This window comes from Myripristis murdjan, chromosome 14, assembly GCF_902150065.1.
Source record: "Myripristis murdjan chromosome 14, fMyrMur1.1, whole genome shotgun sequence".
NCBI lineage: Eukaryota > Metazoa > Chordata > Actinopteri > Holocentriformes > Holocentridae > Myripristis > Myripristis murdjan.
Genome location: NC_043993.1, coordinates 12,085,760 through 12,098,488, shown reverse-complemented (window position 1 = coordinate 12,098,488; position 12,729 = coordinate 12,085,760). Strand labels below are relative to the sequence as shown.

The window sequence follows — 12,729 nt, the reverse complement described above, 5'->3', positions numbered from 1 at the left end:
GGTTTGGATGCTGGTGAGTTGATAGTACATAATCACCAATTCTACCTGGGTTTTACACAAAACACACCCACAGACAATTATTATATAAATATAACACTCAACAAGTTGTTATTCCATCCAGTAACATGGTGACAGTTATAAAAGGCGCATGCATCCATCTTTGCATTAACTTTAATGTAATGGAGGTGGTGTGTGTGTGTGTGTGTGTGTGTGTGTGTGTGTGTGTGTGTGTGTGTGTGTGTGTGTGTGTGTGGGTGTGAGTGTGGGTGTGGGTGGGTGGGTGGGTGGTGGTGGTGGGTCCCCATGATCATTGCTTGTCCTTAAACGGTTTCACATGTAGTGTCCAGGCTCTCTGACGCTTGCAATCAAGTCAAGTGATTGCGCAGCCCTCTTAGACTTTATCCGCTAAGGCCTTCTACATATGTGACGACAACAACCAAAACTTACATCCATTTATACTTGGAGCATTTATATAACAGGCGGGCCAAATTTCAATACATTTGTTCAACCCCGTTATTATATCGACAAGCAATTATAGCCTAGTCTACCAGACACCCCCTAATGGTCAGCTTGAAAACTGTTGTGTAATCATGTGTAACTAACTATGATGAATGTATCAAACTGAATCACTGGACAACTTGTCAGAGTTAAAGATAGATTTCTAATGGGCCCAAGGCTTTGATCTTTATTTTTATTTTTATTTATTTATTCAAAAGCGCGCGGAAGCGGGGAGGTGAGGGAAAGGACAAATCATCTAAGACCTATATGAGTTTTCTGGGGCCAAAGAACTTGTCTGATTGAGTATGGGATTCTTCTTGCAAGCCCACGATACATGAACAGAGTGCAGAGTGGCAGAATATAAAGATTGTATAGCTTTACATTAGAGCTGGGGGAGGAGCAGCTGCAAGGGTGAGGGAAAAAAGTAGCGGTCCATGTTGTTCACTAACACACACACACACACACACACACACACACACACACACACACACACACACACACACACACACACACACATTCTGCGGGGGTGTTCATGCTGATCCAGCTGATGCTGTCGTGCGTAATGGAAAGCTTTTACGCACCGCGCGCGTTCACTTCAAAAGAGGTTTAATTGTTGTTTTTGCATTGTCACACGACTCGCATAGTGCATGAGAAGGCCTCGGACACTGAGGATGTGCTGTGGAGAAGTAAGGGATGCGGTAATAGCTCACTACTTAATAGAGGGGGGTAAAAGGGAAGGCGTGTGTTCGTACGCTCAATACAAACTAAACGCGACAGGAACTGAAACATCAATTACACCTCGCTCATCAATAAGAAGTTTTGATGGAGCTGGACTGCTTAATTAAATAGGTTGCCTTGGAGGAATTAGGCACTCTGAATTTATAATATTTAATCTGATGACCACCCAATGGAGAACATCTAGTCAGACGCTTCGGCTTCACCATCAAAGGAAAACGGTTTAATTTAACAGAAACAGAGACTTGGGGACTTCTGATCCATCGCATCTTTCAGTAATGGCTATCAACACGGATGCTGCCTTTGGAAAAAGCGCCCTCGGCGAAAGGGAAGTTTCTCTTCTCTCCGACTTCCAGGACACGGAGAAACTGCTAAGCACCACGACCGCCGAGCCCACCGGGCAGACTAACATCAAGCCGTCCGACTCCTTCTCTCTCAACATCAGAGGGAGTGTCCGGTCCCTGGATGCGGATCAGAACGGACACAGGTCGCCGCTCAAATCGGGTTCCGTCGGGCATCTGGCGGCCCCACCCAAATCCTCCTCCCGGCTCAGCCTGGGGCCCCTGCCCTCTCCGGTGCCACCCGGATCCGAACCTCCAAGTTATCTCTGGCTGGCGGTACTGTCCTGTTTCTGCCCTGGCTGGCCCTTCAACATCTGTGCCTTGTGGTATGCACATGTGGTAAGTATCCTTGCCATTATTTCTGAAATTTGAAATAGTCTTTAGTCTTTATTTTGTTCATAATGATAGTACTTTTTTCGATTATATATGATTGTGCTGGTCCAGCTAGTTTTGCTGTTTGTTCTATGAATGCAGTTGCATGAGAGAGTATTCTTTTGAGACACTGCAAGTGTTTTTCAGCTCTGTTGCATCTGAGCAATTTCTTGTTAAATTACCCAACTCACCCTCTCCCTTTAGTCGAAGACTGTTCTCCATACAGGAGACATTGAAGGAGCGAGGAAATATGGGCGTCTCGCTATGCTGCTAAGCTGTTTCGCCATGGTGTTGGGTGTGGCTGCCATCATCTTCACAGTTTTCACAATAGGTATGGAATATGGAACGCAAACGCACGTGCGCACGCACACACACACACACACACACACACACACACACACACACACACACACACACACACACACACACACACACACACACACACACAAGATCCTCCCTGTAAAGCTGTGCATCTCATTCCCCCTTCCTCTCTCTCCCCCTTCTCTCTCTCTCTCTCTCTCTCTCTCTCTCTTTCTTTCTCTCTCTTTCTTTCTCTCTTTCTCTCTCGTCTGACTCTCAGAGACCCAGAAGTGATCTGTGGGATGGAAGCAGTTGTCTCCAAAAATTACAGTATCTTTTAACTTCATTTGATCACAAAATTGCACAGAAGAGAGTGGAGGATAAATGCTATTTGAAGATGAAAAAAGCACAAAATCACCAAAGAGAAAGAAACAAGCCAAAGAGACCTTAACTTATTACTTGTTGTTATTTCTGCTACGGACTAAGGAGAGAAAACGCAGACCAATTTTGCCTTTTTTTCTGGAAGAAGCATGTGCAACCCCCTCGCCCCAAACTCAGGAAAAAATGGGATGAAGGAAAACGGAGGCTGCACCCAGTGATTGTGTGGGACCATCACATTCAGTGGAGCCAGTGTAACTATCCATAATCCAAATGCAAGGTGCATCGATACTCGCATGGCTTGGGTTCAGTAGGTACTCACACTGATTATCAGTGAAGGCCACAGATACCAAGGACCAAATACTTTCTATACAATTGGCATTAAGATGTTGCTTATTTAAATAGACAAATCACACCATTAGATGGGAAGATGCAATTTGATTGTATCATGTTTGTTTGTCATGATACTCTAAAGTAGGAGTTTTCAAACTGTTTTTACACTCTGGACACCCAATTAACCTTCAATAAGCTGCAGACGCCCATTTGAAGTGATTTTGGCCTATAGAGACCCTTATATCAAGAGAAATTTTTGTGTTCAGTATGCTGCATTCAGATGCCTTGCACAAGCATTTAAAATAAGCTTTATTTTTTAATATAGCACCCTTAAAACGGCCTTACCTCATTTTAATGATTTGAAATATAGTTTTCTTGAATTTTTTTAAAACATCTGCTAATTTTCTGGCCATTTTTCTGGTAATTTCTTATTCATGTTTCCCTCATGTTTTTCAAATAAATCGAGTGAATTTGTGCAGGTTCCAAAGGGTGAAATTGTTAAGACGTCATAATTGAACACTGACAAATCATGGTGAAATTAAATGAGAAAGAAGAAAATGTGCAGACATTCGCTGCACTGAAGCAGTTTCAAATGAATCAAATTATACTGAAATTAAGGGATTCCTCATTTTGCTGTGGACCCTCTGAAAGTCCCTCAAAGATCCCTGGGCGTCCCTGAACCCCACTTTGAAAACCAATGTTCCACAGAATAAAGTAGGATGGCCAAAACTGTCAACATCAAGAGAGGGACTAAAATTGGTCCTTGGTATCGGTGAACAAATACTCATTCAAGTAAAAAAAAAAAAAATAATGGTATCAGTGCACCTCCAGTAAAGTGTTTAGCTATCACTCTGCTGTCCCGTCAGTGCCTGTCCTGTTTGTCTTCAGATTTGCAGCAAAGTCTTTTATAATACAGGATGAACGGTGTCTCTTTTCCCCTGTTTCTGTGAGTAATGGCACTCCGTGGCTGTGGGAAGCTCTCTAAGCTGACTTCATACACTGTTTACGTCTGAGTTTAAAAATCGTGTAATGAATGTGTACGATTACCACACCACCATGTTCCTGTTGCAGTTATGGCTTGACAGCTTGCTTTGCGTGGTGACGATGTAACAGATCATACTGAACAAATTGCTGTTCAAACTCTCCTGAACTGCCTTGATCTCTAAACCTCATTAGTTCACACTATACTGCAAGATATGAAGGGATGTTCCCTTGTATGCACTGTTCTTGGCACTCTGATGTTGATGTTTTTACATTTATACTGTATGACTGGTTTACCGTGCCATAGTTTTGCATGTCTGAAATAAACTTGAATGAGCATGTGGAACCTGAAAATGAGCTCATCACCATTATTTGATTTAGGTACTGTCAATATCATTTGAATGACATGGTGACACAGGCCCATAGAATTATTAGTCCACACATGTAGAAAGACTAACAGGACATATTTTAGCAAATTTGCTTACAAATGTCATAATAGTTAGAATAAATAGAATAAACAAGCATGCCGCAGTTCAATCCTGTAATACACTGTAATGTGATTTTTTTTTTTTTTTTTTGTCCAATCTGATCCAATCCAAATTCTCCTCATTTACTCCTTAAGCTCTTGTTTATGAAATCAAGGAAATTAATTTAGGAGGAATATTTGAAAATAATGATAAAATTTAAAATGGATGTGTCTCTGCTCTTAAAGAAAGGAAATGCCCACCTAGTTGTACTGCTGGCTGACCGGTGAAGGGTAAAGAGCAGTGGGAGGACAGCAGCTGCAGACTGCGGTCACTCTGCTGATAATGAAAGAGTCCTGCCTCTTGTGCAACTTTGTACACTGGATGAGACTGTTGATGGCTGAGAAACGATGTGAAGGACAGGATCTGAGGGAAACGACTTCAGATGAGAACAAAGAACAAACGAGGACAGGGCTACAGTAACTGAGGAGGGAAAGTGCAGAGTCAGGAGTCATAACACAACCACAAAATGTAAGGAAGGGAGTCTAACTGTGTAGTCTACTGTCACTCTCCACACACCGTTCTTTGGCATTGTGTGTGAGTTGTGAACTTGCCAGATAAAGAGATTTAAAATCTATAAAAGGCTAAAAAAAAAAAAAAAAAAAAAAGGCAGATTGAATAAAGAAGGGCAGAATTACAAGAGAGCAGGAAGAGGAATGAGTGACACCCCTTTATGAATTGTAAAGAGGTAAAAGGAAACTTGGCCAAAGCCAGTACTCTGATCTGAATGGACTTCAGCATCCCACACCCAAGAGTGATGTTGTCTTTGGTAGCCATGGCGATGCTGCATGGGGAGAAAGCATAAGGGACCAGTGCCAGGAAAGTGGCATATTGATGTCTCCTCAGCATCACATTAAGTTTGTTTTAATGTTTTGACTGAGAAGCCAAAAAGAAGAAAGATATGATGGTAGACCTGAATGTGCTGTTTGCTTGTAGTGTGTGTGTGTGTGTGTGTGTGTGTGTGTGTGTGTGAGAGAGAGAGAGAGAGAGAGAGAGAGAGAGAGAGAGGAGAGAGGAGGAAGAACAATAGCTTACAGCATTTTCTTACAGAAATTTTCAGCAAGTATCAAATGTTGCAGACAAAAGCGAAAAAGTTTGTCAATAAAATATCTAAAAATATTTGAATATATTACTTACAGAAACCCATATCTATTGCTTCAGATATATACTGTATTAAGCATGAAAATTACCCACACTCATTCAAACGGTGCCATAATTCATTGTAACTTTTTTGCTTCCCAACGTTTTGTAACAGCATATGCTTTTTTCCATCTCATTCTGTAACAAAATCTTTCGTTTGTACATTTCTGGGATATTGTCGAAGGCTGAGTCATAAACTAATACTACATAAGCAAGGCTCTCGCTATGAAACCGCACAGCTCTTTGGCCCTATTATCATAAAAGGCGCACTTCCTGTGATTCCTGCGAGACGGGCCAAAAGTGCTGGTTAATGGAGGATTTTGAGGAAAGCTGGGATCTGATTGGTCATCTCCCACTCCATTGTGATGGTAGATAATTAATCTCAATAACATCACAGTTTCAGTCCATAAATATAAAAACATCACAGGATCATAATGGGGTCTGTTGTGATGTATTTTTAACACTCTTTTCAAATAACACTCCTACTGTTTTTTTTTTTTATTATTATCCTTTTTGTATGGTGGGCATGTTAGAAAGGAACTATTCATGCATCAGTAAAACACAGCTGGACGGCAACAAGCATCCATACATAGTCAGTCAACTCACACGGATACGGTTTGCATCACTTGCCATTAGCTACTGAGATAAGTGATGGACAGAAAGACGAAGCGGAGCATATAAGGGGAGCAGCGCGCATCCTGACGGACTCCACTGGAGACCAGAAATCAATACTGCTCTTTATACCTCCTCCATCTATCTGTCCACTTTCCCACTATCCATCTACTGCTGTCCTCTGCTTTCTCTCTCCATCCAGCATTAGGCAGCTGGGCCAGGCAGGATATTGCTTTCTCTCCTTCTTTCTTAAAAAAAATTCCTTTACATACAATATAGGGACAGTCCTTATGATGGCAGAGCTCTCCAAATTTAAAAAAAAATAAATAAATAAATAAATTCTTTTGCATCTTTTGTGTTCACTGATACCAGGTGGATCTTTTTTCATCAACTACAAAATTAATTAAGTCAAACTCATCTCACGTCACCAGCCAAAATGAAACCAAACCAGTTTCCAAATCATCTGTAGACCCTCAATTTAAAAAAAAAAAAAAAAAAAAAAACTGTAAATTTATAAATTGTGTTGTCTACAGGCATAAGTTTTAGCCAAATGTTTGACCAATCTCAGTTAAATTACAAAATTGTCATGATGTCCTACATGAGGTGTGATTTTTCCATCAAAATTAATTTGTAAAACAGATTTTTTTTCACATCATTGTACAAAATGTATAATAATTTTTATATGACCCAAAAACCTGCGACTGAACAGATTTTATTTATCTACACCAATATCTAATATTTACTGTTGAAAACATTATTTCAATTAATTATTCAAGGTTAAAAACAAACAAAACAATGAAACAACATTGAAAAACATGAAAATCATGAAACACTGAAAAATTCAAAACACCAGTCATAATTTTGTGAACAGTAGCAATAAAAGCTATTTCAGTGTCACTGCTGATATACAAAAGCTTACAGCAACAATATTTTCATTAAGACCATCATCCAGGTGGGAAAAAGTGTATAAAAAGTATATTCTATGAAACTATGCAGAGCATTTATGCAAATGAGTGGGCAGATTAGTTTATTGCAGGTTGCCATTTTGACAAAATACATTTAATCTGACATTGTTTTTTTTTTTGTTTTTTTTTTTTGGTGATTAAACAGATTTTCATGGCAACAGCATCAAACGATTGTCTTGGATCTGGTTGGGTCAACAACTTTGTTACTGCTATCCAGCAAGAAAACACATGAAATCCATGAGTTGTCGTTGATGCAGCTGTAATGAAACACTTACACAGATATTTATTGCTAAGTTCATCTGAGGTTAAAAGGTGTTTAAGCTGAGTAGATTTAATTTTCTCTCATTCAGTCATTAAACAGCTGAGCTGTTCCCTGCCGCCTCATTGCTGCTAGCAGCTATAATTTGTTTTCCGTTTGTCTGAGGTGTTGTTTGTCTGAGTCCTGTCGCTGTCTCCTCAGGCCCTGCTCAGTCACTGTGCGTCTCTACACTCCAGCAAACCCACCTTGTTGCTCCAGCAGAGGAAACCTGCAGGGGGCAGAAAGCTCTCGGAGCACAGGGAGGTTGGAGGTGGAACCGGGGCCAAATGGAGGAAGTTCAGGACAGCAGTTTAATATCTTTGCTCAGTTGTCAGGATCATAACAAGATCTTGTAGCACAATTTCACAATTTTCACTTGTACACACACACACACACACACACACACACACACACACACACACACACACACACTCACACACACTCACACACACTCACACACACACACACACACACACACACACACACACACACACACACACACACACACACACACACACACACACTCACACACTCACACATACACACACACACGCCCATAGAGTGCTGGACAGCGAAAACATTATCAGGAAAAAGTTATGGCACTGGGAAGAGTCAAGGAATGCTCATATTATTCAAGAAATCCTTTGCGCATGCTTCACCCTTTGTGTTCAATGAAGATACATTTTTTTGGCTGGCTAGTGTGCTGTGTTGTACGTGGCGCACAGCGTGTTATGTGCTGCTCTGAAAGTTCAAATTTGTTGAAACTGAACCAACTATGTTTAATGTTGACAGCCCAGCCAGTTACAGCACTGTAGAAAGCAAAGGAGAAAAAATGGATGAATGTGGCTTACATCTTCCTAAACTTTACAGTCCTCTAACGCCCACAGAGACCACACAAAAAACTTTTGTTTTGTCTGATGACTTCAGTGTCATCAGACTTCAGCTGCAGCTGCCAGGTTTGTTACCCAGACATTATGTGAGGGAGATCTGGCCTTGTAAGGCTCATGGGATTTTATCACAGTACCACCAAATGTCCTGGAGAGGTTAAACACTGCAACACTGTAGACAGTTTTTTTTTTTTTTTTTTTTTTTTTTTAAACATATGATGATTTACATTTTAATATTCCACAAAATGTTTTATAGATATTAGATAATTAATTTAATAAATCAATAGTAACAGCCCTGCCTGACATATTTGAACATTTATGAGACATTTATGAGAAAAGTATGAGCTTTATGACAAATGCTGGGTTATCAGCATGATAATAAGACTGTTTGACGAACAATGCTGCCTTTCATCTGCAGTTCCATGTAGAGAAGAATTACTCCAGGTTCTGAGGAGAGGAAAGGGAAGTTCAAAGTCCTTGTTTTTCTTCCAGATCTCCTCTATAGTTTGTCAAAACATGCTTACACCCCTTTGGCTCTGAGCCCTTGTGATATGGCTGCTAACTGGGCTGCTTGGTCATAGTTCACACAAACAAGTATTACTCCGTTGTGTATTTGATAAACCAAAATAATTTTGCTCTCAGTGTGATAACACAAACTTGAAATCAAGGACAATATAATTTGGTTTTATTTTAATATGGCACAGTGCCTCCAGAATGGTAATAATGATTTTTTTTTTTTCATATTAGGCAACTGTTTGCAGCTAAAAATGTCTTTTGGGTCACACTAGAAACAATTTGTTGTATAAATATTAGAGCTTGTAGTTAGAAACCAGTTGTATTGTAGGTCAAAGTAATGTGACCTGTAGATGTAGAGCTCTGGACTGACATCTACTTTTCAGTTACTATGTATCCACTAACGCCGTCTAAACCGCTGCTCCAACTGGGTTGAGATGTAGTGACTGAAGGCTAAAATTTAAGCCATTTTCACCCTCATCATGACATCCAGCGAACCCCCGTGCCCTGTAGATGGAGGCGCTGTCACCCTGAACCATTCCCATCAGGATGGGAATGTTTCATCATTTGTAAAGCTGATCACTCAGAATAACTTTGTACTGATGTGCAGTGAGCTTTTCCTCTAATGGGACCAGTGGAGCCAAACCATGTCAGGACAATTCCCCCTCGCAGTATAACTAATGATTTGTTTTGTTCTTGGACAGAAATGCAGACACTGAGACAGGATTGAAGGTAAAATATGATTTATTGCAAGGCGTGGTATGGTTGGTAAGGTTGTGAAATGGTTGAAGCTGGTGACCATTGAAGATATGAGGACTGGAGCTTCCAGGCTGAGCTCAGGTGCAGGCAGTCCGGTGTGAAGAGACAAGCTGGCTGGAGTGGTGTGGGCTCGGCAGGGACACACGAGGGCATGAAGAGGATCCTTGGCACAGGGGAAACACAAGGTCGATAGTGGTATGAGGGGTGGCCATAAGAGTTACTACCATGATGACAAGCAGAGCAATCTGGCAGTGAATGCAGGGGGTCCCGGGGTTCTTATGCTGCAGTTTGTTGAGCTGACTGTTGGGAGGTGTGGTGGAAAAGTGTCCTGCCCATGACACACACACACACACACACACACACATACACAAGGGAGGAGAAAACAGAGAAACAGAAGGAGAAAACTGCCAGATCATAGTCTGTGTCACAGTCAGTGAATATGCTTCAAGCCAAATCCTGTTTGCTTTTTGATCTCTGTTGTTGCCTATGTCCAAAACCTGACCCTTGTTTGATCTCCCCACAGTCCTGCCTACTCTGCCTCCAACCCTGTCTCCTACTCCTCCTGCCTTGTCTGCCTTGATTCCCCTGGACTGTGCTCGGGTAACCCCACCACTCCCTGGGTTCCAAGGACCTGGCCTTGGACCCGCTCTGCCTTGCATCCACTCACTGGACCCTGGACCTCCACTAAACCCTCCTCCCTGCATAACAATAAATTACAACTTTTGCATCAGTCCTGTTTTGGCTCCGTTTGTATTTGCACTTGGGTTCACCTGCTTACTCACAATTTCTAGACTTTGGGTAATTCTTGGTGTTAGAAAAATGTGCTGCCTATCTTATACTAAGTAAGAAAGAACAGAGGGCCAGTATACAATGTTCGAACATAGCGTTCTCATGTATCTTTTTGTTGTCCATGGTCACTCTCACCATAGAATGTAGCATCTTGCACCGTGGCATCTTGCGCTGCACCCAACTTATTTCACTTCCTAGATGAGTCTCCATGACAACAATGACGTGTATGGCTGGCAACAATGTATGCCTGGACAACAATCATGCACATAAAGACTCACATGCTCAACTTTTTCTTCAGATAACTCTGTACTATTGTACTGACTTGTCTCCTTGCTGCAAGAGAAATAAACGCAACTGCTTTGACTTCGGTGACTCCGTGTTCATTTAGGAATTCTCCTAACACTTGGTCATTTCAATAATCTGAATAAGGCTGGAGATCCTCTAAGTAGAGCCTTTCTGGTGCTTGTTGATACTTTTGGTTTCACTCTGTTCATTCAAGAGTTGACTCTTGCCATGGTAACACCCGTGATTTGGTTTTATCTAAAGGGGTAGCTCTCTCTGATCGGACTGTCAGCCACATCCGCTGTGTCAGATCATTTTCCCATTAAATCTGAACCATCATTCGCCTGTCCTGGTAATGTCTGCACAGATAAATTTGCCTCTCACCACACTGGTCCATCTACTGTAGCTGCAATTGCCTGAAGTCTTGGCTCCCTTCACTGCAGAGAAAGGAACTGTTGAAAATTTCACTTAAATGTGGGCCTTTCTAGCCTCTTCAGTTCAGTTGCACCTCTCTCTACCACAGCTACACTACTGAAGACGTCTACACCATGGTTTAATGAAGAGACATGTGCTCTTTAACGGACCTGCAGGACTCTGGAATGTAAATTGCAAAAATCAAAATTGGAAATTTTCTCCCTTTCTTGGCACGAGTGTCACTGTTCGTGGCTGTTAGTTAGTTTCTAGACTTTTTCTGCCACAAGGTTGATGACATTGGAGACGAAATTACTTCTTCAGCTTTAGCCACTCCTGCAGATCCTGTCTACCAAAATTCATGTTTATACATTAATTCACAGATTGTCCCTGTTATTACAGCTTTTTCTCTGGCCTTTTCTGGGACCTAAAATGCTATATATAAAATAAAATCCAAACAGATTTCATTTTCTCCACCTTTTAGTACGCATTACTAAATGGATAATTTGTTCCTGGCTGCCATACCAGCACTAATCCACACTACACACACACACACACACACACACACATATATATATATATATATATATTTGTCTCTGTTCCATCATTCTTTTTCCTTTTTTTTATTCTTCTTTTTCAAACCAATCACAGGAGAGATATGAGGGTGAATAATAATGACACACATATACTGTAAATGCATACAGACTTGCACTCTCTCTCTCTGAGTCTATATGTGTTGGAATGTAATGCACCCAATTTAGAGTCAATTACAAACCAAGGCCTCATTCAGTCTGCTTTTGTCTTTCATCACATGTGACCTGAACAATCGTCATGTGACATCATCATGTGAAAGTAATTGACCCTCAAAGTCTTAAACTGCTTGCCAGTCATTAGAAGAGATGAAGCCTCTCAGATGAGTGGTGAAACATCTTCAAGACAAACTCCATTTGCCTTTAACTCACTACCTCTTCACCTCTACTGTGATAAACTGAGACCTGGATGACTGAGAGTCTCCATAGACTGACACAGTGTGGGCGGACAAACCTACCACTCAGGCCAGGTAGTGGTAGTTCTTCTCCACACTAGTCCAATATCACCTCTAAAATAACTCAAAATAAACTCACAATGTAGCAAATAGGTTTATTTTATCACAATTCTACAGTCACACTGCAAAAACGCAAAATCTTACCAAGATTATTTGTCTTATTTCAAGTCAAAAATGTCTTATTTCTAGTCAAAATATCTCATTACACTTAAAATAAGACATGATCACCTCAGAAGTAACTTGTTTTTAGACAATTTTCACTTGTTTCAAGTGAAAATTCACTTGAAACAAGTGAAAATTTGCTTGTTTCATTGGCAAAATTTGCCAGTGGAAAAAGTGAAAATTCACTTGAAACAAGTGAAAATTAGCTAGAAACAAGAAACAAATTTTGCCAATGAAACAAGCAAATTTTCACTTGAAACAAGAGACAATTGTCTAAAAACAATTTACTTCTGAGGTGATCATGTCTTATTTTAAGTGTAATGAGATATTTAGACTAGGAATAAGACATTTTTGACTTGAAATAAGACAAATAATCTTGGTAAGATTTTGAGTTTTTGCAGTGC

The 12,729-nt window shown here is 40.7% G+C and overlaps 1 protein-coding gene across 1 annotated transcript; it reads left to right on the top strand.

The window, feature by feature from the left end:
* The first annotated feature begins 1,499 nt into the window (after positions 1-1,499).
* On the top strand, positions 1,500-4,223 carry LOC115370980 (trafficking regulator of GLUT4 1-like). Its single transcript, XM_030068079.1, has 3 exons — positions 1,500-1,913; positions 2,151-2,277; positions 2,527-4,223. Exons 1-3 carry the CDS (start codon positions 1,512-1,514, stop codon positions 2,538-2,540), a joined length of 543 nt encoding a protein of 180 aa, XP_029923939.1. The 5' UTR covers positions 1,500-1,511; the 3' UTR covers positions 2,541-4,223.
* Positions 4,224-12,729: the final 8,506 nt, after the last annotated feature.

Coding starts and splice junctions, on each gene's coding strand:
- LOC115370980 (XM_030068079.1), top strand. CDS start 1,512: ATGGCTATCAACACGGATGCTGCCTTTGGAAAAAGCGCCCTCGGCGAA. Junction 1,914..2,150: donor CCTTGTGGTATGCACATGTG/GTAAGTATCCTT, acceptor CTCTCCCTTTAG/TCGAAGACTGTTCTCCATAC.